Source organism: Lolium rigidum, chromosome 3 (genome assembly GCF_022539505.1).
Source record: "Lolium rigidum isolate FL_2022 chromosome 3, APGP_CSIRO_Lrig_0.1, whole genome shotgun sequence".
Lineage (NCBI taxonomy): Eukaryota > Viridiplantae > Streptophyta > Magnoliopsida > Poales > Poaceae > Lolium > Lolium rigidum.
This window is the reverse complement of record NC_061510.1, coordinates 359688649-359714401: the sequence shown is the minus strand read 5'-3', so window position 1 is coordinate 359714401 and position 25753 is coordinate 359688649. Positions and strand designations below refer to the sequence as shown.

The following is a 25753-nucleotide window of genomic DNA, read 5'->3' as shown; positions in this document are numbered from 1 at the left end:
AAAGCAACAGTACAATTGCATTAAGTATGGTGCGTAATGTAATCAATAACTACATCCTCGAACATAGCATCAATGTTTTATCCCTAGTGGCAACAAGACATCCATAACCTTAGGGGTTGCTGTCACTCCCGCATTCACTGGAGACATGAACCCACTATCGAGCATAAATACTCCCTCTTGGAGTTAAAAGTAAAAACTTGGCCAGCAGCCTCTACTAGAAACGGAGAGCATGCAAGATCATAAACAACACATATGTAATAACTTGATAATTAACATGACATAGTATTCTCTATCCATCGGATCCCGACAAACACAACATATAGAATTACAGATAGATGATCTTGATCATGTTAGGCAGCTCACAAGATCCAACAATGAAGCACAATGAGGAGAAGACAACCATCTAGCTACCGCTATGGACCCATAGTCCAGGGGTAGAACTACTCACTCATCACTCCGGAGGCGACCATGGCGGTGTAGAGTCCTCCGGGAGATGATTCCCCTCTCCGGCAGGGTGCCGGAGGCGATCTCCCGGATCCCCCGAGATGGGATCGGCGGCGACGGCGTCTCGCGGAAGGTTTTCCGTATCGTGGCTCTCGGCACCGGGGGTTTCGTCACGGAGGCTATTTGTAGGCGGAAGGGCAGGTCAAGAGGCGGCACGGGGGCCCCACACCACAGGGCCGCGCGGCCAAGGGGGGCCGCGCCGCCCTAGGGTGTGGCCCCTCGTGGCCCCTTTTCGTCTCTCCTTCGGACTTCCGGAAGCTTCGTGGAAAAATAGGCCCCCGGGCTTTGATTTCGTCCAATTCCGAGAATATTTCCTTACTAGGATTTCTGAAACCAAAAACAGCAGAAAACAACAGAATCGGCACTTCGGCATCTTGTTAATAGGTTAGTTCCATAAAATGCACAAATATGACATAAAGTGTGCATAAAACATGTAGATAACATCAATAATGTGGCATGGAACATAAGAAATTATCGATACGTCGGAGACGTATCAGCATCCCCAAGCTTAGTTCTGCTCGTCCCGAGCGGTAAAACGATAACAAAGATAATTTCTGGAGTGACATGCCATCATAATCTTGATCATACTATTTGTAAAGCATATGTAGTGAATGCAGCGATCAAAACAATGTGTATGACATGAGTAAACAAGTGAATCATAAAGCAAAGACTTTTCATGAATAGCACTTCAAGACAAGCATCAATAAGTCTTGCATAAGAGTTAACTCATAAAGCAATAATTCAAAGTAAAGGTATTGAAGCAACACAAAAGAAGATTAAGTTTCAGCGGTTGCTTTCAACTTGTAACATGTATATCTCATGGATATTGTCAACATAGAGTAATATAATAAGTGCAATAAGCAAGTATGTAGGAATCAATGCACAGTTCACACAAGTGTTTGCTTCTTGAGGTAGAGAGAAATAGGTGAACTGACTCAACATTGAAAGTAAAAGAATGGTCCTCATAGAGGAAAATCATCGATTGCTATATTTGTGCTAGAGCTTTGATTTTGAAAACATGAAACAATTTTGTCAACGGTAGTAATAAAGCATATGCATCATGTAAATTATATCTTATAAGTTGCAAGCCTCATGCATAGTGTACCAATAGTGCCCGCACCTTGTCCTAATTAGCTTGGACTACCCGGATTATCACCGCAATACATATGCTTTAACCAAGTTTCACAAAGGGGTACCTCTATGCCGCCCGTACAAAGGTCTAAGGAGAAAGCTCGCATTTGGATTTCTCGCTTTTGATTATTCTCAACTTAGACATCCATACCGGGACAACATAGACAACAGATAATGGACTCCTCTTTTAATGCTTTAAGCATTTGACAACAATTAATTCTTTTCTCATTAGAGATTTGAGGATGTTTGTCCAAAACTGAAACTTCCACCATGGATCATGGCTTTAGTTAGCGGCCCAATGTTCTTCTCTCACAATATGCATGCTCAAACCATTCAACTCGGTGTAGATCGCCCTTACTTCGTACAAGACGAACATGCATAGAAACTCACATGAAATTCAACAATGAGTTGATGGCGTTCCCGCAGAAACATGGTTATCGCACAACAAGCAACTTAATAAGAGATAAAGTGCATAATTACATATTCAATACCACAATAGTTTTTAAGCTATTTGTCCCATGAGCTATATATTGCAAAGGTGAATGATGGAATTTTAAAGGTAGCACTCAAGCAATTTACTTTGGAATGGCGGGAAAATACCATGTAGTATAGGTAGGTATGGTGGACACAAATGGCATAGTGGTTGGCTCAAGTATTTTGGATGCATGAGAAGTATTCCCTCTCGATACAAGGTTTAGGCTAGCAAGGCTTATTTGAAACAAACACAAGGATGAACCGGTGCAGCAAAACTCACATAAAAGACATATTGAAAACATTATAAGACTCTACACCGTCTTCCTTGTTGTTCAAACTCAATACTAGAAATTATCTAGACCTTAGAGAAACCAAATATGCAAACCAAATTTTAGCATGCTCTATGTATTTCTTCATTAATGGGTGCAAAGCATATGATGCAAGAGCTTAAACATGAGCACAACAATTGCCAAGTATCACATTACCCAAGACATTTATAGCAATTACTACATGTATCATTTTCCAATTCCAACCATATAACAATTTAACGAAGGAGAAACTTCGCCATGAATACTATGAGTAGAAACCAAGGACATACTTGTCCATATGCTACAGCGGAGCGTGTATCTCTCCCATAAAGTGAATGCTAGGATCCATTTTATTCAAACAAAACAAAAAACAAAAACAAACCGACGCTCCAAGAAAAAGCACATAAGATGTGGCCGAATAAAAATATAGTTTCAGGGGAGGAACTCGATAATGTTGTCGATGAAGAAGGGGATGCCTTGGGCATCCCCAAGCTTAGACGCTTGAGTCTTCTTAATATATGCAGGGGTGAACCACCGGGCATCCCCAAGCTTAGAGCTTTCACTCTCCTTGATCATATTGCATCATACTCCTCTCTTGATCCTTGAAAACTTCCTCCACACCAAACTCGAAACAACTCATTAGAGGGTTAGTGCATAATAAAAATTAACATGTTCAGAGGTGACACAATCATTCTTAACACTTCTGGACATTGCATAAAGCTACTGGACATTAATGGATCAAAGAAATTCATCCAACATAGCAAAAGAGGCAATGCGAAATAAAAGACAGAATCTGTCAAAACAGAACAGTCCGTAAAGATGGATTTTATTAGGCCACCAGACTTGCTCAAACGAAAATGCTCAAATTGAATGAAAGTTGCGTACATATCTGAGGATCATGCTCGTAAATTGGCGTAATTTTCTGAGCTACCTACAGGGAGATAGACCCAGATTCGTGACAAGCAAAGAATTCTGGAACTGCGCAGTAATCCAAATCTAGTACTTACTTTTCTATCAAAGACTTTACTTGGCACAACAAAACATAAAACTAAGATAAGGAGAGGTTGCTACAGTAGTAAACAACTTCCAAGACACAAATATAAAACAAAAGTACTGGAGTAAAAACATGGGTTGTCTCCCATAAGCGCTTTTCTTTAACGCCTTTCGCCTAGGCGCGTAAAGTGTATCTCAAGTAACATCAAAGGATGAAGCATCAACATCATAATTTGTTCTAATGATAGAATCATAAGGTACCTTCATTCTCTTTCTAGGGAAGTGTTCCATACCTTTCTTGAGAGGAAATTGATATTTAATATTACCTTCCTTCATATCAATAGTAGCACCAACGGTTCGAAGAAAAGGTCTTCCCAATATAATGGGGCAAGATGCATTGCATTCAATATCCAAGACAACAAAATCAACGGGGACAAGGTTATTGTTAACCATAATATGAACATTATCAACTTTCCCCAAAGGTTTCTTTTTAGCATTATCAGCGAGATTAACATCCAAATAACAATATTTCAATGGTGGCAAGTCAAGCATATCATAGACTTTTTTAGGCATAACAGAAATACTTGCACCAAGATCACATAAAGCATTACAATCAAAATCTTTGATTCTCATTTTAATGATGGGCTCCCAACCATCCTCTAGCTTTCTAGGAATAGAAGTTTCAAGTTTTAGTTTCTCTTCTCTAGCTTTTATGAGAGCATTTGTAATATGTTTTGTGAAAGCCAAATTTATAGCACTAGCATTGGGACTTTTAGCAAGTTTTTGTAAGAACTTTATAACTTCAGAGATATGGCAATCATCAAAATCTAAATCATTACAATCTAAAGCAATGGGATTATCATCCCCAAGGTTGGAAAAAATTTCAGCAGCTTTATCACAAGCGGTTTCAAGCAGCTTTAGCAGCTTCACGTAATTTTGCGCGCTTTGCACTAGGAGTAGAAGCATTGCCAACACCAATTATTTTACCATTGATAGTAGGAGGTGCAGCAACATATGAATCATTAGCATTGCTAGTGGTGGTAATAGTCCAAACTTTAGCTACATTTTCCTTTTTAGCTAGTTTTTCATTTTCTTCTCTATCCCACCTAGCACGCAGCTCAGCCATTAATCTTATATTCTCATTAATTCTAACTTGGATGTCATTTGCTGTAGTAACAATTTTATTTTCAATATCCCTATTAGGCATAACTTTCGATTTCAAAAGATCAACATCGGAGGCAAGACTATCAACTCTAGAAACAAGAATATCAATTTTATTGAGCTTTTCCTCAACGCATTTGTTAAAGGCAGCTTTGTGTACTAATAAATTCTTTAAGCATGGCTTCAAGTCCAGGGGGTGTATTCCTATTATTGTTGTAATAATTCCCATAAGAATTAGCATAACCGTTACCATTATTATAAGGATATGGCCTATAGTTATTACTAGAATTGTTCCGATAAGCATTGTTGTTGAAATTATTATTTTTAATGAAGTTTACATCAACATGTTCTTCTTGGGCAACCAATGAAGCTAATGGAACATTATTAGGATCAACATTAGTCCTATCATTCGCAAGCATAGACATAATAGCATCAACCTTATCATTCAAGGAAGAGGATTCTTCAACATGAATTTACCTTCTTACCTTGTGGAGCTCTTTCCGTGTGCCATTCGGAGTAATTAACCATCATATTATCAAGGAGCTTTGTTGCTTCACCAAGAGTGATGGACATAAAGGTACCTCCAGCAGCTGAATCCAATAAATTCCGCGAAGAAAAATTTAGTCCTCGCATAGAAGGTTTGGATGATCATCCAAGTAGTCAGTCCATGGGTTGGGCAATTTTTAACCGGAGATTTCATTCTTTCCCAAGCTTGAGCAACATGTTCATTATCCAATTGTTTAAAATTCATTATGCTACTCCTCAAAGATATAATTTTAGCAGGGGGATAATATCTACCAATAAAAGCATCCTTGCATTTAGTCCATGAATCAATACTATTCTTAGGCAGAGATAGCAACCAATCTTTAGCTCCTCCTCTTAATGAGAAAGGGAACAATTTTAATTTTATAATGTCACCATCTACATCTTTATATTTTTGCATTTCACATAGTTCAACAAAATTATTGAGATGGGCAGCAGCATCATCGTAACTAACACCGTAAAATTGCTCTCTCATGACACGATTAAGTAAAGCAGGTTTAATTTCGAAGAATTCTGCTGTAGTAGCAGGTGGAGCAATAGGTGTGCATAGGAAATCATTATTATTTGTGCTAGTGAAATCACACAACTTAGTATTTTCAGGGTTGGCCATTTTAGCAATAGTGAATAAAGCAAACTAGATAAAGTAAATGCAAGTAAACTAATTTTTTTGTGTTTTTGATATAGAGTGCAAGACAGTAAATAAAGTAAAACTAGCAACTAATTTTTTGTGTGTTTTGATATAAGTGCAGCAAACAAAGTAGTAAATAAAATAAAGCAAGACAAAAACAAAGTAAAGAGATTGAGAAGTGGAGACTCCCCTTGCAGCGTGTCTTGATCTCCCCGGCAACGGTGCCAGAAAATATGCTGGCGCGTAGTTAACGTGGGAGTTAGAAATCTTTGTGGTGTAGCTTTTCTTCAGTTCCCCGGCAACGGCGCCAGAAAATATGCTTGATGGCGTGTATTTCACACGTTCGTTGGGCAACCCCAAGAGGAAGGTATGATGCGCACAAGCAGCAAGTTTTCCCTCGTAAAGAAACCAAGGTTTATCGAACCAGGAGGAGCCAAGAAGCACGTTGAAGGTTGATGGCGGCGGGATGTAGTGCGGCGCAACACCGTAGATTCCGGCGCCAACGTGGAACCCGCACAACACAACCAAAGTACTTTGCCCCAACAAAACAAGTGAGGTTGTCAATCTCACCGGCTTGCTGTAACAAAGGATTAACCGTATTGTGTGGAAGATGATTGTTTGCAGAGAAAATAGTAAAACAAGTATTGCAGCAGATTTGTATTTCAAGTATTAAAGAATGGACCGGGGTCCACAGCTCACTAGAGGTGTCTCTCCCATAAGATAAAAGCATGTTGGGTGAACAAATTACAATCGGGCAATTGACAAATAGAGAGGGCATAACAATGCACATACATGACATGATAAGTATAGTGAGATTTAATTGGGCATTACGACAAAGTACATAGACCGCCATCCAACCGCATCTATGCCTAAAAAGTCCACCTTCAGTGTTATCATCCGAACCCCTCCAAAGTATTAAGTTGCAAAGCAACAGACAATTGCATTAAGTATGGTGCGTAATGTAATCAATAACTACATCCTCGAACATAGCATCAATGTTTTATCCCTAGTGGCAACAAGACATCCATAACCTTAGGGGTTGCTTCGTCACTCCCTGCATTCACGGAGACATGAACCCACTATCGAGCATAAATACTCCCTCTTGGAGTTAAAAGTAAAAACTTGGCCGAGCCTCTACTAGAAACGGAGAGCATGCAAGATCATAAACAACACATATGTAATAACTTGATAATTAACATGACATAGTATTCTCTATCCATCGGATCCCGACAAACACAACATATAGAATTACGGATAGATGATCTTGATCATGTTAGGCAGCTCACAAGATCCAACAATGAAGCACAATGAGGAGAAGACAACCATCTAGCTACTGCTATGGACCCATAGTCCAGGGGTGAACTACTCACTCATCACTCCGGAGGCGACCATGGCGGTGTAGAGTCCTCCGGGAGATGATTCCCCTCTCCGGCAGGGTGCCGGAGGCGATCTCCTGGATCCCCCGAGATGGGATCGGCGGCGACGGCGTCTCTGGAAGGTTTTCCGTATCCTGGCTCTCGCATCGGGGGTTTCGTCACGGAGGCTATTTGTAGGCGGAAGGGTAGGTCAAGAGGCGGCACGGGGCCCCACACCACGGGGCCGCGCGGCCAAGGGGGGCCGCGCCGCCCTAGGGTGTGGCCCCTCGTGGCCCCTCTTCGTCTCTCCTTCGGACTTCCGGAAGCTTCGTGGAAAAATAGGCCCCGGGCTTTGATTTCGTCCAATTCCGAGAATATTTCCTTACTAGGATTTCGAAACCAAAAACAGCAGTAAAACAAAGAATCGGCACTTCGGCATCTTGTTAATAGGTTAGTTCCAGAAAATGCACAAATATGACATAAAGTGTGCATAAAACATGTAGATAACATCAATAATGTGGCATGGAACATAAGAAATTATCGATACGTCGGAGACGTATCAGCGGGATGTAGTGTGGCGCAACACCAGGGATTCCGGCGCCAACGTGGAACCTGCACAACACAACCAAAGTACTTTGCCCCAACGAAACAGTGAGGTTGTCAATCTCACCGGCTTGCCGTAACAAAGGATTAACCGTATTGTGTGGAAGATGATTGTTTGCAGAGAAAACAAGTAAAACAAGTATTGCAGCAGATTTGTATTTCGATATTAAAAGAATGGACCGGGGTCCACAGTTCACTAGAGGTGTCTCTCCCATAAGATAAAAGCATGTTGGGTGAACAAATTACAGTCGGGCAATTGACAAATAGAGAGGGCATAACAATGCACATACATGTCATGATAAGTACAGGTGAGATTTAATTGGGCATTACGACAAAGTACATAGACCGCCATCCAACCGCATCTATGCCTAAAAAGTCCACCTTCAGAGTTATCGTCCGAACCCCTTCCAAGTATTAAGTTGCTAAACAACGGACAATTGCATTAAGTATGGTGCGTAATGTAATCAACAACTACATCCTCGGACATAGCGTCAATGTTTTATCCCTAGTGGCAACAAGACAACACAACCTTAGGGGTTTCGTCACCCCCCGGTGTCAATGCAGGCATGAACCCACTATCGAGCATAAATACTCCCTCTTGGAGTTACTAGCATCAACTTGGCCAGAGCCTCTACTAATAACGGAGAGCATGCAAGATCAGAAACAACATATATGTAATAACTTGATAATTAACATAACATGGTATTCTCTATCCATCGGATCCCGACAAACACAACATAGAGTATTACAGATAGATGATCTTGATCATGTTAGGCAGCTCACAAGATCCAACAATGAAGCACAATGAGGAGAAGACAACCATCTAGCTACCGCTATGGACCCATAGTCCAGGGGTGAACTACTCACTCATCACTCCGGAGGCGACCATGGCGGTGTAGAGTCCTCCGGGAGATGAATCCCCTCTCCGGCAGGGTGCCGGAGGAGATCTCCAGAATCCCCCGAGATGGGATTGGCGGCGGCGTCTCTGGAAGGTTTTCCGTATCGTGGTTTTTCTCCTCAGGGGTTTCGCGACGGAGGCTTTAAGTAGGCGGAAGGGCGGAGTCGGAGGGCTGACGAGGGGCCCACACCACAGGGCGGCGCGGGCCCCCTTGGCCGCGCCGCCTTGTGGTGTCGCCACCTCGTGGCCCCACTTCGTATGCTCTTCGGTCTTCCGGAAGGTTCGTGGCAAAATAGGCCCCCGGGTCTTGATTTCGTCCAATTCCGAGAATATTTCGTTACTAGGATTTCGAAACCAAAAACAGCAGAAAACGACAGCGGCACTTCGGCATCTTGTTAATAGGTTAGTTCCAGAAAATGCACGAATATGACATAAAGTGTGCATAAAACATGTAGGTATCATCAATAATATGGCATAGAACATAAGAAATTATCGATACGTCGGAGACGTATCATCGACGACATTGTTCTCACTGCCTCTACACAAACTTTCCTTGATCATATCATCTCTCTTCTTAGCACCGAATTTTCTATGACTGACCTAGGTCTTCTTCATCGGTTTTTGGGTATTGCTGTCACTAGAGATTCTCACGGCCTCTTTCTCTCTCAGCGTCAGCATGTTCTTGATCTCCTCACACGTGCTGGTATGCTCGACTGTCAGCCCTCTCGCACTCCAGTAGACACTACTTTTAAACTTTCTTCCACGGGTGACCCTTTTTCTGATCTTTCACTTTACCGTAGTCTAACTGGTGCACTTCAATATCTCACTATCACTCGTCCTGAAATTTCCTTTTCCGTCCAACAAGCCTGTTTGTTCATGCACGATCCTCGCATTCCCCACTTTAATCATGTCAAACGAATTTTGCGATATCTCAAAGGTACACTCGATCATGGTCTCCACATAAACTCTTCCAAGCCTACCACATTGACGGCATATTCTGATGCAGACTGGGCTGGTTGTCCGGACACTCGTAGGTCCACGTCTGGATACTGTGTTTTTCTTGGTAACAACTTGGTTTCTTGGTCCTCGAAACGGCAGGTCACAGTTTCGCGTTCGTCAGCAGAAGCAGAGTACCATGTAGTTGCCCATGCTGTCGCTGAGACGGTATGGCTGCGTCAGTTGTTATCGGAGCTTCACAAGCCCATTAATCAGGCGACCATTGTTTATTGTGACAATATTTCCGCAGTTTACATGGCAGCCAATCCTGTGCAGCATCGGCGCACCAAGCATATAGAGATTGACATTCACTTTGTACGGGAGAAGGTGGCTCTGGGACAAGTTCGAGTTCTACATGTCCCCTCCTCCGCTCAGTTCGCGGACATCTTCACCAAAGGACTACCGACTACACCTTTTGTTGATATTCGTTTCAGTCTCAACGTTGTTGAACCCCACGTTAATACTGCGGGGGGATGTTAGATTATAAGTCGGTTTAGTTTTGCCTGTGTCTCAAGTTAGGGTTAGCCTCATTGGCCCCTATATATATTCTTTGTAAAACCGAATGTATCAATAATCAATTATGAGACAATCATATTCTTTCAATATCACTCTTCAAATTTTAAAGTATCATTGTTAAAAAAATTGAAATAAATTTCTAGATGTTACAAGATGTGTATTTATATTGCCTATAACTTGCAGTACCAAATTCGAAATACCCTAGAGAAACGAAAACGAGAAACCTAACATGAATAGTGTCACGTAAAGACAAAGCACAAATTGACACTATTCACATTGCAATTTATCTTTTTTCTGTTTGTATATTTTAAATTTGGTTATGAAAGTTTTAACGAATGTAAATACACATCTTGTGAACACCCACAAATTTGTTTCAATTTTTTTTGGCATCTACAAAATTGAATTTTGTGGAGTAGTATCATGGTATCATGTAAAATATGGTATCACTAGATATTTTCTCCGGCCTCCATCACGTAGGAGCCAATCATGCCTTTGAATTGAGACTTATGTGTCGATGCCGCCGAATAAATTCTCAGAGATGTGAATTTCCATGTGATGTTTAGCATCAACTATGGCCACTGGTGATTTATCTCTCCATGAGAGAAATAATTCAAGTTGCAATACAATATTTATGCAAATTACTACGCTGCAAACATGCCACTGTTCCAAACGGCCCAAGGTGCCAACAGAAACAGATTGCCTAGCCTGTGCTACGTATGCATGGCTAACTCAAGCCTTGAGCAAAGGTTTACTACTGCTGCATTCAATCGAAATCCTGTCACGTGCAGATATGCAAAAATCTTGCCTACCGACTATCTTTGGTGCAAGGAAAAGGACAGTGCTGAGCCCCCATTGAATACTTGCTCGAGTGAATGTGTGCCAGTCCTCCTCTGCTCTTGGTTCCTTTGTGAGAGGTCATGTCGCGTGTCCAAAGAGCATTGACGCATCTGTCTCGTCTGCCTCATTTATTCTGCTATATTCTTTTTCATACTTTTTTCACACAGGGAGAGCGTCCAGGACATTTATGCCAAAGCATAGGGACAGCTTACGAGCAATAGGGAGACACTCACAGGAATCACAGCAGCAGTCAAACCTCAATACAACAGTCATGAACAATGCTTCCAAGATGACAGAGCTGTGTTTTTTTTCGCAGCGTTTGCCTATGCAAGTTTCAGAGCCTTGCGTGCTGCTAGTTGCTAGCCTGTCACACGCTAGAAACAAGAATCTTAACCTACTTGCTGCATTGCCGTTGAGCACTGCTATCTATCTTTGCTCTCTCTCCTCTTTTTTTTTTTTTTTTTTTGAAGAAAATCCATCTACCTGTGCTCTGAAAAACGATTGCACAGCACGCGTTGTTCCTGAGTTGCTTTGAGTGCATTTGACCAGCAATGCGAATACAGTGTAAGGAAACTGAAAAGATCTCCTGAACCAAAATTTCCCATGACTCAGGGTAAACCGGATTAACAGCGTATCTCCAGGACAAAAGAATATGCAGTAACAATCTGTCGAGCTGAGGTTTCAGGAGGGGGATCTCCAACCCAATAGTCAACTACACAAGCATCTGCAGTTATCTGTATTTACCCTTGTAATCTATGTCCCCAAGTGCCAGGGATTTCAGCAGTATCTGACCGTGTGTCTTACATGAAAGAACGAGATGTATGGACTGGGATCTGGATAACTAAGACAGCTTCGAGAGGATGTGATGTATGTGCCAGGGATTTCAGCAGTATCTAACCGTGTGTCTTACATGAAAGCATGAGATGTATACCACCACCAACCCAAGACAGCTTCGAGAGAAAAGGGCGAAGCCTCAGGATAACTAAGGTGATGTTGTCTCTTGCGTTGCCAACTGGGAAAGAACCTCACATCTGCACAAATTTCCCAGGTTGTGATTTGTGGGAGCAACCTGCTCTCTGATGATGAATGTGACACTGCCTTCTAGGACATACAAAGAACAACTAGGACTGGGAGTTGCCCCGCAACTTCGCCCTGGCGAAAAATACTCCTGCTAGTAGGCCTGCAGGGCATGGTTTCATTGTCAGTGAAATGTGGTATGTGTCAGCTGTAAGGTATTAATCTCTTTGCCTTCACCATAGACAAAACATACCGAACAGAATGCTGATGGAATTCTGCATGCTTGTGTGGACTTTGAAGAGAAGGATTCCGGAAATAGAGAGAGGGATCTTGTTCAGGGAGCCTACAAGACTGCAACAGGGGGACAACGTTCGCATAAGAAGCTCAAGAAGAGTAAAGAGCAACAACTTTAGAAAGGTTGATCAGACTCTGTACCTATATGTTGTTGCGCTTGTCTGACGAAGAAACCACATCGAAGTAAAGCTGATAGCAAGACCCAAAACTCCACTAGCAGTGATGACTAGCCAAAACATAGGCATCCTCAGGAGAGGCCTGCAAATCCATTTCCCATAAGACAAAAGTAGCCTTTGCAATTATCTATTTTTTCTACCGGTACCGGATATTAGAATTGTATCTTGTAGGAACCTAAGTTACTAGCAGATAAACACCTTCGACCCTATAGATCACTTTGTAGCAGATAAATACATTTGACCCTATACATCAGCTTACTGGCAAGATTGAGGTGACATGTCCATAACAGGTTCTTTTAGACTACATCATTTTATGTTGGTGTGCCATGAAGGACAGGAAAGGACAAATAGTTTTTGTTGCACAGATGGAAGCTCCACAGTTTGCATTTCATTTATTAGGTTCATGCTACAACAAGTGAATAAATAAAATCTGAATCAGGAGCTTACGTTTCCAACAGGTACTCCACTTCATTAAAACCAAGCACGAGGATAACTCCCAATGGTAGTGATAGAACGTTATTCAGTAAAACCATCGAAAGCTCATTCAAATTGCCAGACCTGGTGGCTTCCTTAGCACTGTCCATTACATGCCGCAGTGTAAGCTGGAAAATAAATAGTTCACTTGTTAAAATGTATATATGAGGCATCTCAGAACTGTAGATAAGAATCTAGAACACGTGGCAGGACTAACTATGTGATAATCATCTCGTGCTGTAATCATTGAGAAGAACAATACCGAATATGACGCTGTTAAAACACAGTTTATGATCTGCCATGTATAGCCAACTGCATTAAATGACAGGTCTGTTATTCCTCCAGCAATGGCGGAAATTATCTACAGAGGAAACAGAGGTGAGTCAGGCCTTAAATGGCATAATAGTGTGTTACTTTGAGTCAATGTCTCATGAACACACGAGCTTAGAGATGGTAGTGAAATGCTATTATTTAGCAATAGAAGAGAAAATATGCCCCTCGGACATTCAAGTCCAGCTCAAACATTCATAACTTCATGACCTACCATCAACGTGAGAGAAATCCAAACTTGTCTATCATGCTGCTTCTTAAAGAAGTAGGTTTCCCCAGAAGCAGTAAGAACATTGGCGACATTCTTTAATATAGTCAACATTGCAACATTGATGTACTTCAGACTGAAAGGCAAAGAAAATATCAAAAATTGCAGGACTTCTTAAATTTTCAATCTGATATTTCCTTATTACAAGAAACAATTTCTTCACGGCTCATGAAAGCTCAACTCAAATTTAGAAATTACTCAGGTTGTCATCGTCCAAACTAACAAATTGAACATGAATAGAGGTAAAACAGATGAGCCTTAACACAGCAACATTTTATCCCTAAGTGAAACATATGAGCAACCAAATATTATTAAGCATCAATAGTGATTAAAGGAGAAACAATTATATCACAACTGCGTTACTTTATTCATGGCTAAGCAAATAAACAGAGAGCAATTTTGGAATGTGTATAACCATAACATAGAATAACAGCTTAATTCAGATAACAATTCCATGCTCCGAGAACAAAAGTATATAAGTACAGACCCACATAAACTGCACCGAAAACAATTCACGGATTAAAATGATTTGAAGATCTTGTACACACCTAAACATGCTTGTAATTAGCATTCCGACAAATATGATGTTCACAGGCAACCAAACTTTGATTAACTTCCACGTTAATGGTTCAGTAGGGATAACACCAGAGAGGGACAGTGTGGAAACTATGATTACGGATACAATGTTCTGCAGTAAAACATGATGAAGAAAATACTGTCAGTGTCACCCCAATAGCCACAATGCAGAAGAAGACAATTGCATCAAAGTATACATTCAGCAACAGTAATATACCTGGTAAAGCATCAGAGATATCCCTGCATTGAAACCATAGCCAGACAAAACAAACTTATTAACTAAAATCATGCTGCAGGATGCTATGCAGTAAGCAAGACCAGATAGAAGAGAGTGATTCTGAATTTTTGGGATCCTAAGGGATCCTGAAGGTCTATCTTTATCTTTTGAGGTCTTCAAATCCTCCAAGTCAATCTCATCAGCAGAGAAGGACCTCATCATAGATCTGGAGAAAATATGAACCAAAAACACGATCAATTGGGTCAGCATGAGGCGTAACTGCTTACATTACAATTTTCATTCCAGGAGGTGAGAACGAAATCCATTGTCAAGATGTTTCCAGGATTACTCTGGTTAATTGACACATAGATCAAGGGAAGCTTACATGCCTGTTCCCAATTTCTCTCCTCATGGGACTTGCCAGTGAACTTTGACCTCCAATCTGATCCCAGAGTTTACTCTTTTCACCATTCATGAGCGGACTAGTCGTAATCTCCGGTACTTTTCTCCCAGGAGGGGTACCAGGGTCCACATGAATGCCTAACTGAGGGTTTCTGCAAGGTAACCACTTATTTAGTGCATGAATCAGTGTGCATTGTGTTTACAAGTAGGCCACATTTTTGCTAGGTTTTATCTTGTCGAGTATCTCGAATTAAAATCTGAACCACTGGAATAAAGCAAGCCAATGAAAGCGATGCCACTTCAAAATTCATAATAGTGGAGCATAATCATAATAAGCATCTGCATTGTCTAAATATAATCGAACTAAATGGATAAGTTCCAGTACTTGTTCGGAATGGTCCCACTGCATGTGCCTGGCACATTTTGAAACATAATACAGTTGGTATGCGTCCAGTTGAGAAATTGAACAGGCCAACTTTGAAGTCTCAAACATCTTAATGACTATCCACAGAAAATATTCTCCAAACATCACCTCAACTACTGTAGGATATTTAGTTACATCCACTTTACCGAAAAATTTAATTACATCCATTGGCCAAATATGGACCATACTAACACATTGTGAGGGTTATGCTATACCAGCGACTTACTCACACATTTTCGAATCGTAATCACTGCATAACACATAAAGGGGCACATGAACTTGCAGGTGCGCCCAAGAACAGAGCAAATTAAATACCATGAATACCTTGCGACAGAGCAAAAGGAACACTACTCAGTCAAAACGACGGTTTAGAAATTCATTAGTCAACATATGCGAGAACTTTCAGATCCACCTAAGCCTAGCCTCAATCCATGGCAAATACACATAAGTAGACATGCTAGTTCAGAGGAAACCACATGATAGACAGAGGGGGAGAGGGAGGGATTGGGCGGAGCCCGCTACCTCATTCCGGGAGTTGCGAGCGTGGGAGGGAGCTGGGTGGTTGCCGCGGTGACGAGCTGGGGAGGACAGAGGTGGGATCCGCCGGGCGCAGACGATCCACGGGGTGCTTCCCGGTGATCTGGTCCGACTAGCTCCGGTGAGGAGGCGGCCGGCCAGGTAGAGGCGAGGGGGGAGGATGGAGCGGCGGTGAGCGGCGCAGGGTCCAGGCGAGGGATCAGGGAGGAGCGGCGAGGAGCAGGAGGCGGAGGGTCGCCGCTGGAGAGTCAGCCGGCAAGTCAGCAACTGGAACTCATCATCAAGTGGTAGTGGCCGGCGTGGGCCGTCGCAAGAACAGCGTATGTTTTGCTGGCTGTCGCGGCAACATGGCCAGTTAGCAAGTCAACTACGGCGCGGCCGTCGCGCACCAGCTAACAATCAACGGTCCGCGCCGATTGGACCACGAATTGGTCTGATCTTGATCAAGCTTTACTCAATTGATTTTTCTCTTCGAGCAGAGCTATACTTTTCAATTTTTCATATCGAAGAATAAGAATTGGCATAGCCGGTCCAACAACTCCGACACATAAACAACTACTAGTAGATTTGAAGCCCTAAAACACCACAAAGATTTTTAGCGCCGCTGCTCCACCGACATCCACATCGGTCCAAAGACCACATTTTAGCCGAGGTAACACCTTTGTCTGCAGGGGAACAAAGCGTATCTAAAAGATGGCATGGTCCCGGTAGCCATTATAAGTTCAGCAAAATAAATATATGAGTTATTTCACACAAGGATTTTTGAAGCTAATTAAGATAGATTTATAGGATATCTAGTAGCTAAATATGGGAGGAGGCGTTTTGGCTCATAGGAGCAAATGCTCCCATTATACAAAATAATTAAAAAATAATTTTTTAAAAAAGAAATTCTAACATAAATTTTTTGGTGTACATCATGACATTCTATGTTAGTGCACAAGTTTTCATGGAGAAACAACATTTTATGTGGCGTGTACAAAAAAGACAAAAAAATGTCCTGTATGTAGTCATGTTATAGCATCAAAATTTGTCTTTTTTACAGGAGCCACAAATTTTTTTAGTTTTTTTGAAAACTTGTGTACCAACATAAAATGTGTAGATGTACATGTAAAATTTTATTTTAGAATTTTTTGACACTTCGAAATGTTGATTCACATAATGGGAGCAAATGCTCCTATGAGCCAAAGTGAATATCCCCTAAATATGACTCATACGTATTATTTAAGGTTAGTAAATACATACTAGGAAATGCTCACGCCATGGCGATTCCCGAAGTTGCGGCTCTAACTCACTTACAGGACAAACAACGCACACACGTCGGGCCTGATGCCGCATACCAAGTTGGTCGATGAGACCATCACCAAAGTGATCGAAGCCGACACCCCACGCATGAAGATAGTTGATAGCCCCTAGTTGCTCAAGTCCTCTCTCAAATCCCACACCAAAGAAAAAATTTGTCAAGGAGGAATCAGAGAGGAAGAACATAGGAGGAGTTCAACCAATGACTTCAAGATGTAGATCTAATAACTACCCTACACGTAGAAGAGAGTGAAAATGTAGATCTATATCCTCTCCCCCTCTCTCTCTCCCTCTTCCCGCCAAAAAAAAATGCAAGAACCATAGAAGGGATGGGTAAGAGTCAAGCTTTAGAAGATAAAAATGTGGACAAATTTAGGTCCAAAAGGCTTGACAACCTTTGGGAAAGAAGATCCCTTTTATAAGGACACTCTCGGTTTGTCTGCGCATTCCAAAAGCAACACAGACAAAGGAAGGGGGTCCACAGTCTCCTAAAAGCAAGAACGACTTCCACGAGAAATGTTAGATATCATTTACATAAGAAACCGTTTGAAAGGATCGTATGCCGCACCTAGAGGGGGGGTGAATAGGTGCTAACCAATTTTTAGTTCTTTTTCAATTTAGGCTTGACACAAAGGTAAATTCTCTAGATATGCAACTAAGTGAATTTACCTATGACAAGGTTACCAACTAAGCAAGATATAGCTACGCAATATATAAGAGATAGAATAGGATAGAGGTAACCGAGAGTGGAACACGCGATGACACGGAGATGATTCCCGTAGTTCCCTTCCTTTGCAAGAAGGTACGTCTACGTTTGGAGGAGTGTGGTTGCTACGAAAGCCAAACCAATAGCCACGAAGGCTTCACTCAGATCTCCTGTGAGCAACGCCACGAAGGCCTAGCCCACTTCCACTAAGGGATTTCCTCGAGGCGGAAACCGGGCCTTTACAAAGTTCTTGGGGCACACATCCACAACCGAATTGGAGGCTCCCAAATATGTAACAACACAACAATCAACAACAATACATCAACACAAATCAACTAGGGATCCAAAGAGGAACACTAGCAAGGGGGCCCTCAAACAAATGAGGGGGAAATGTAAATCGTTTCGGTGAGGATGTAGATCGGTGTCTTCTCCTTCGAATCCCCAAAGATCAAGAGCTTTGGTTGGGGGAGGAAGGAGATCTTGCAAATCTTGAGTTCTTGAGATGGCTCTAATGGTGGTGAAGCTTGGCAGATTTTTGTGCAATGATTGAGCAACCTATCCCTTTGGAGAAGAGAGCTATTTATATGATTGGAGCTCTCAGATCTGACCGTTTGGACGATTTTTAGTAACACCGGAAGTTCCGGCCAGGAGGGCCGGAAGTTCCGGCTGGCACCGGAAGTACCGGCCAGGAGGGCCGGAACTTCCGCCAGGAAGATTCTGCGTCAGGCGACCTGGTCAAAAAAGATTGGGGCGGAACTAGGGCGGAACTTCCGGTGACCGGAAGTTCCGGCCAAGTTCCGGCCAAGTTCCGGAATTCCGAGAAAACCATACTGGACATACTGAGCCACAATTTGCCGATTTCCGGAACTAGCCCGGAAGTTGGGCGGAATTTCCGCTGACCGGAACTTCCGGCCAACTGCACCGGAACTTCCGGCCAGCTAAACAAAAGCTTCAACTGAGAGGTGCTCTGAGGGGGGAATCTGGGCAGAAGTTCCGCTGGCTATGGCCGGACCTTCCGGCCCTGGGCGGAAGTTCCGCTGGCAGTGGCCGGAACTTCCGCCGGAAGAGAAAAACCAGCATAGCATCCTTTTTGTCAGTCCAATTCATCAGCCAAGTATATATCTTGAAATCTTGTACCTGTCTACATCAACACACATAAAAATATAACTAGTGTTGACGTCAAACACACAAAACCCAAAAGGGCGGGAAATGTTCTTTCACCGTTTCGATGAACTTGAGCTTACTTTCAAGATATAGCATCTCACACAGAAAAACATCGAAGATCAACAAAATAGGAAGGATGCCACATATGAAAGGTTGAGTTCTATATAGATGAAGAGCCGTAAAAACCCTCCAACACCACAAACATAATATCATTTGCACACAAACTCCATTTGTAATGAACATGGAATTGTTTTGAAGAAAACAACAAGCTCTAGATCCTAACATAGAGAAAACCAAATACTGGCCAATTAGGAGAATGCCAAGAATGCAAAGCTTTAACCCCCTACAAACAATGTAATACTAATAAACGCCCCAAAGCCGTTGATAAGGCGGATGTCAAACTTATAATCCGGTTTCCCACCAAGAACCTTGAGATCGGTAAAACTAGGAAAACCTAGCAAGATTATACCTTTGACATGTGCATTTCGCTTGAGCTTGGAGACAATGCTTTATGCTTTCCCTAACTCGGAATACTTCACTTGATCATGTTGCTTGGTAAGTTTTAAAAATACACCCCCTCCATACTCCATTATGGGAAAGTTTCACTAGAGCATACAGTCACATGCAAGTTATCACCAAATGGACGGCAAGCTTCGAGCATGTGATCTTTGCATTGGGATATTTTAAATACAAGTTTTGATTAAATCACATGGATAGATACCTAACCCACTTAGATACGCCAAACCCACAGATTAATCGATAGAACACAAAGCACAATTGGAAATTTCTTAGTATACCACGAAATCACCTGATCCCAAATGGTGCAACATTTATGTTGTTTGTGTTGAACAACTTGAATTTAGTATTTGCTCTTCGTCTTGTAAACATTGTATATTTCATTGCCCCACTTCTTAATTATGATGTTGTATTGATCAAAGACATTAATGAACACTTCACTTAATCTTCGTTCCTTAAAGACAAGCTTGCGAGTGGCTCAATCTCTCGTGACCAATATTGGGATTCACCATGAGTCATCAATTGGTCTTCTTCAGGCTCTATCACAATATATTGAGATACATACAAAATTCTACTTGATTGAATGGCTCAAGTCTTGATCAACCATATATGAACCAATCATGACCTTGACTTGAAGTCATATCTTGATCTCTTCTCTTGAAAACATCTTTTCAAGCTAGAATGTGACTTCCTTTGAGGTCCACGCGCAAACTCCATCTTGATGCCAAACAATCAATTTGTATGTTTATCTTCATGGCATCCACCTTGAATCTAACACATAGAACCTTGAATGCAGAACATGGCTTGCAAGCATATTTCCCATTAAAGATTACTTCAAATATAAACCCTATGAAATCATTGTTCTATAGGGACTGTCATTAGTTGCCAAAATCACAAATGTGCACCATGCACGTTTCACACGTATTTCACAATCAGCTTCCCGATTATTAGGATGATTAGTGCTGATTTTAGAATTTGTGAGGTTAGTTTAGCTTATGCACGTTTGATTTGTGCAATTGCTTTACTAGAGGGTTGGATATGCATCTAGATGCGAAAGGTAGAGCTAGAGACAACAATTTCAAATGATTCATTGTAATTTTTGCCTTGATTTGAGGTTTTTGTTAACCAATTAATAAAGCTTGATGATTTAATTAAAACAACCTCCGATCGAAGCATTTTCAAGCATTTCCTTGTCTTCTGAACCCTGCCAAAAGGCACCCTGCATGATGGTGAACAGCAAAAAAAAAAAAAACACATTGAAATGGGTACCTTGTCGTGCAGAATTTGTACCTCCTATACTCGTCCTCGTCCACTCGATAATTAAGCCGTCACTGCTTGATACATAGAACGTGCACGTGTTCCTCTTTTAGCGTTGGACCGAGGTCACTGGAACTTCAGTCTGGGCTAAAATGGCACCTGCAACGCCGAGCCTAAAGTACCCAGTGCAGCGGTTCGTCGTCGTCCAAGTTGTAACGCAGCGATTTGTGCTTGACCAAGTTGAGCCCCTTGTCGACCTCCAGGCCAGTGAAGACGGCGAATCGCTTCCCGTCATGGCGGTAAAACCTTGCTGTGCAGAACCTGCCGGAGCCGAGGTGCACAAGGTGATGGGAATGCCTGTCCACGGGCGACACCGCAAAGTCCGGCTCAAAGCCGCGGTGCTCCTGCTGGGGCGCTTCCTCTTCCCAGACGGTATCTGGCGCCTCCCCCTAGAGGTCCGAGGCGCAGAGCAGCTGGTTCCGTTCGCTGGACACGAAGCGGAAGCCGAACAGGCGGTCGCGATTGGGGACGTGCTCGGCGCGGCCGAGCAGCGGGATCTCGCTGCTGCGGGCGTGCTTCCACTCGCGGGTCGTCTTGTCGAAGCTGTGGACGCTAGCCAACGCCGTGGCGGGACATCCAGATGTTGTCGCCGACCACTGCCCAGGAGGCGATCCTGCTGCCACCGCGGGAGGAGAAGGGCCCGTAGTCAGTGTTCTCCACGTAAGGAGGCGGCGGGAGCGGGTGCCAGTGCCACCCAGGCTTAGAGGCGGCGCCGTCGGGGGCGTCGCCGTGGATCAAGGCCTTGAAGCTGCTGCTGTCCGGCTGGTCGGGATCGGTCGCGCGGGGGCATGCCTCGATGAGGTAGAGGGCGTCGCCGGCGGCGATGGGGATGGGGCACCGCATGGCGCGGCCGGTGAGCCTCGGCATGGCGTGCAGCTTGTTCTCGCAGGAGTCGTACATCATCACGGTGCCGTCCTGGTCCACGCTCACGATCTTGTCTGTGCTGCCGCCCAGGGGCATGAACCTCATCGTCATCATCCTCCCGGAGCTGGGAACCACGAAGGACAGGGCGGGCGCGGGCAGCTCGGCGAGTTCCATCGCCGCCGCCGGCGCTGGGTTCACGTTCTGCTTCTTCGGATGGAAGAAGGTCGCCGCCTTGATGCGGCGCAGCGAGAAGGATCCCGTCTTGTGGCTGCCCAGAACCAGATTCAGAAACTGGCGCTTCATCGTCCGTCTACGCAGAGTCGCTGATCGATCTCGATCGAATCTGAATATGCTCCTCGTGTGGAGGATGAAACGAAGGAGAGTTCTCGGCGGCGGCAGCAGAGGCAGCGGCGCGGTGAGATTTATTAGGTCAGGATCTGGCTACACCCCGTACGGAAGAAGATTCAGTGCTACATTGCCCCACATTCTCCATCCAACGGTTACAATCAAACGATTTTAAAACTTTGCCGAATTTATCTTTTTTGCTGCGCCTAAAATATAAAGTATTTTTCATTGAAACTTTTTCGTACTTACAACATGATTCGTTGGTAACATGTACATTTTTAGTTTTGAATAAAACTAAAAATGTACATGTTGCTAACGAATCATGTTGTATGTGCGAAAAAGTTTCAATGAAAAATACTTTGTATTTTAGACGCAACAAAAAAGACAAATTCAGCAAAGTTTTAGAATCGCTTGATTGTAACCGTTGGATGAAAAATGTGAGGCAGATGGAAGGCCAGTTACGGCGTGACTTGATGTAGTCCAGTCACTCAATCTTCGTCCCACCCGTACGTGCTGTCGTCCGTCCATCATGCCCTGAACCGAAGGAAGGAACCCTGTGCAGTTCACGTACACCCCCCTCGTGGATCGGCGACTTAGAGCATCTCCACCGGCGCCCCACAAATAGTCGGCACTTCCGTTTGGGGACACCAACATTGCATCCTCTATTTAGGGGGCTGTTCCCACCCCGGCGCCCAAACCGACGGCCCCGGTAGATGTTTTGAATTAAAATCACAAATAAATGCATAGCAAATCAAATAAAGAGAAGAAACATTCCATTCCACAAACTAATACATGATTGGGAACGTGGTTTACACGAAGATATAGTTTGAAACATGGTTTTCCACAAACTAATACATAGTTTGAACCATGGTTGACACAAATATAAAACATTGCAGAAAAAAATTAAACCTAACTAGGCCGGTCATCGCAGGTTTCGTGTCTTCGCTGCCAAGAAAGATCACTCGAGGGCACACTCAGTCACCTAAACTAGAAAATCCAGCTGGTGAGATTGCCCCTGTTGGTTGTTTCGAGGAAGAACATCCAAAACCATGCGTGTCGATATTCGCTGCTAAGAAACAACACTCAGTCATCGTCCTTCTTGGCGCTGTCGCCGTGGTAGTGGCGGCGACAACGCGTCTCGTCGAACACCTTGACGGTCATGTCCCTCTCGCCAAAGTAGAGGAACATGAGCACAAAGCCGGCTTTGAGGCGGTGGTAGCGCGCAAACTTCTCCCAGCCGATGTGGAGGTACATCTTGCCGCACGCGTCGTAGATCACGTCCACGATCCACCGGCAGCAGCCGCATGCAGCCTCCCGCAGATGCAGCTTGCCCGGGCGCCCGTCGCCGGCGACAAAGTCGGTGAAGGTGTCCGGCAGCCTCTAGATGTCGTGTGGGTCGCCCTTGAGGACGACGACGAACTCGAACAGCACGGGCCCCTCCTCGTCCATGTCCGACGATGAAGACGACGGCGTCGCAGGCGACGGCGAGCGTGCAGCTCTGCCGCGGCCATGGCCACGACCACGGCCGCGACCTCGGCCTCGACCAGACATGGCGTCGCATTTTCAGATGGTGGCGGCTAGGGTTGGGAGAGAAACGCTAGGGTTTGTGTGTGAGAGGGACGATGAGAGGCGGCCCTTTTTATAGGCCGGGGGGAGGCGGGGGAGTGGTGGCGCTCATTAATGCTGGCACGAAGAACAAGGCGCGCGCGACGGGATGGTTCGCTGCGCGTCTGCGAAAACTGCACCGCCGCTGCGCCCCAATAACTTCTGTCGCGAGGTAGGCGATGGTTAGGTTAAAATTAAATGGGCCGCTGACACGTCGGCCCCACCACTCCCGCTGATGTCGACTTTTGGGATGTGTGGCTGACAAACGCCTCCCACGCCCTAAATTTTCAGCCTCGCAAAGCGTCGGCGCCCCGCGCCTTTGGTGAAGGGGCCGGCATGGGATTACCGGCGATTCTATGGGCTCAAAAATTGGCCGACACCGTTTGAAGCGCACCGGTACGAACCCATTTTTACTCCCGATTTCTAAATCGCTATCGGGGCCTACGGAGAACGCCGGTGAAGATGCTCTTATTGTTCCATGCATTTGGTTGATGGGCTTTCATTCGCAAAGTCTCAGGTTTCATGTATGTGGCCTGGTGCACTGCCAAAAACTTTCTACGTATATTTTCTTCATTGTAGTAGCGGGCCGACTAATTCGTAGAAGGCCGATAAACCATAATAAATCCCAGTATCCATCCTGACTTCCAGATTTTGTTTTCTACGCTCAAAAAAGAAAAAATGGCGGACGGACGTGATTCACACAAAACCATGAAAAGGAAATAGCACGAAGCATTTGCACGTTATAGTTTTTTTTTAGCAAGCAGCATGACCTTGCCGTGAGCTTTATTGATTACCAACAATGATTACATAGTTTATGAGCATGTGCATTTCCCCCCTCCCCCTCTCTCTAACCTCTACAGTACCTTGAGAGTAGCCTGTGCGTGGCCGGGCTGAACAAGGGCCATCTCCGCCAGAGTAGGTCTCGGAGAGGTGCCGGAGTAGTTAGTGTTAGGTCTAGGTTTAGGTTTAGTCCTGTTGCTGCTTTCACCCATATGGAGATTGGCGTTATTCCATTAGAAGTTCGACCACGGCGGAGCTGGAGCGGCTCCCGGTGGTCTGTGGTGGCGTGGCTGCTGGCTGCGGTGCTCCTATGGAAGGAGCCGGAGGCGGAAGGCGGCGGCGCGGCGACGACCTCTTCAATAAATCTCGCCTGCTCTTCTCCAGATCTGGGCGACTTCGTCCTGCTTCCCCCTCTCTCTGGTCACCGAGGTGGTAGATATTGGGAGGGGATTCCGGTCGACATCGCTGTTGTCGGATCTGCGGAAGGGATTTCTGGAGTTGTTCTTCCCTGCGCGCATCACACGGTGACAAAGATCATCACCGTGATCCTCGTCCAAGAAGGTGGCCCGTCTTCCTCTTCCTCCATGGCGGAGGCACTGATGGTCGGCTGCTGGATGATACGTCTCCGACGTATCGATAATTTCTTATGTTCCATGCCACATTATTGATGATATCTACATGTTTTATGCACACTTTATGTCATATTCGTGCATTTTCTGGAACTAAACTATTAACAAGATGCCGAAGAGCCGATTCTGTCGTTTTCGCTGTTTTTTGTTTCAGAAATCCTAGTAACGAAATATTCTCGGAATTGGACGAAATCAATGCCCAGGGTCCTATTTTGGCACGAAGCTTCCGGAAGACCGAAGAGGAGTCGAAGTGGGGCCACGAGGCGGCGCCACCATAGGGCGGCGCGGCCCAGGCCCTGGCCGCGCCGACCTGTGGTGTGGGGCCCTCGTGTGGCCCCCCACGTTGCCCTTCCGCCTACTTAAAGCCTCCGTCGCGAAAACCCCGCATCGAGAGCCACGATACGGAAAACCTTCCGCAGACGCCGCCGCCGCCAATCCCATCTCGGGGGATTCTGGAGATCTCCTCCGGCACCTCGCCGGAGAGGGGATTCATCTCCCGGAGGACTCTTCACCGCCATGGTCGCCTCCGGAGTGATGAGTGAGTAGTTCACCCCTGGACTATGGGTCCATAGCAGTAGCTAGATGGTTGTCTTCTCCTCATTGTGCTTCATTGTTGGATCTTGTGAGCTGCCTAACATGATCAAGATCATCTATCTTTAATGCTATATGTTGTGTTTGTCGGGATCCGATGGATAGAGAATACTATGTTATGTTAATTATCAAGTTATTACCTATGTGTTGTTTATGATCTTGCATGCTCTCCGTTATTAGTAGAGGCTCTGGCCAAGTTTTTGCTCTTAACTCCAAGAGGGAGTATTTATGCTCGATAGTGGGTTCATGCCTCCATTGATACCGGGACGAGTGAT

General features: G+C 44.2%; 1 protein-coding gene across 2 annotated transcripts; it reads right to left on the bottom strand.

Annotated features, from left to right (window-relative positions):
* Nucleotides 1–11534: 11534 nt before the first annotated feature.
* LOC124704147 (GDP-mannose transporter GONST1-like) lies at nt 11535–15876 on the bottom strand. 2 transcript variants are annotated; one of them, XM_047236382.1, is made up of 10 exons: nt 15648–15876; nt 14689–14853; nt 14300–14525; nt 14055–14194; nt 13453–13582; nt 13171–13269; nt 12882–13036; nt 12400–12516; nt 12218–12315; nt 11535–12127 (listed from the first exon to the last, which is right to left on the bottom strand). In XM_047236382.1, exons 1-10 carry the CDS (start codon nt 15650–15652, stop codon nt 12069–12071), a joined length of 1194 nt encoding a protein of 397 aa, XP_047092338.1. In that variant the 5' UTR covers nt 15653–15876; the 3' UTR covers nt 11535–12068. The 2 variants fall into 2 exon arrangements, with proteins under 2 accessions (XP_047092338.1, XP_047092337.1); XM_047236381.1 differs by lacking the exon at nt 15648–15876 and having other exon boundaries at nt 14685–14792.
* Between the last annotated feature and the right edge of the window lie 9877 nt (nt 15877–25753).

Coding starts and splice junctions, on each gene's coding strand:
- LOC124704147 (XM_047236382.1), bottom strand. Junction 13,270..13,452: donor GGATTTCTCTCACGTTGATG/GTAGGTCATGAA, acceptor TTTCCTCTGTAG/ATAATTTCCGCCATTGCTGG. Junction 12,316..12,399: donor ACAAGCGCAACAACATATAG/GTACAGAGTCTG, acceptor CCCCTGTTGCAG/TCTTGTAGGCTCCCTGAACA.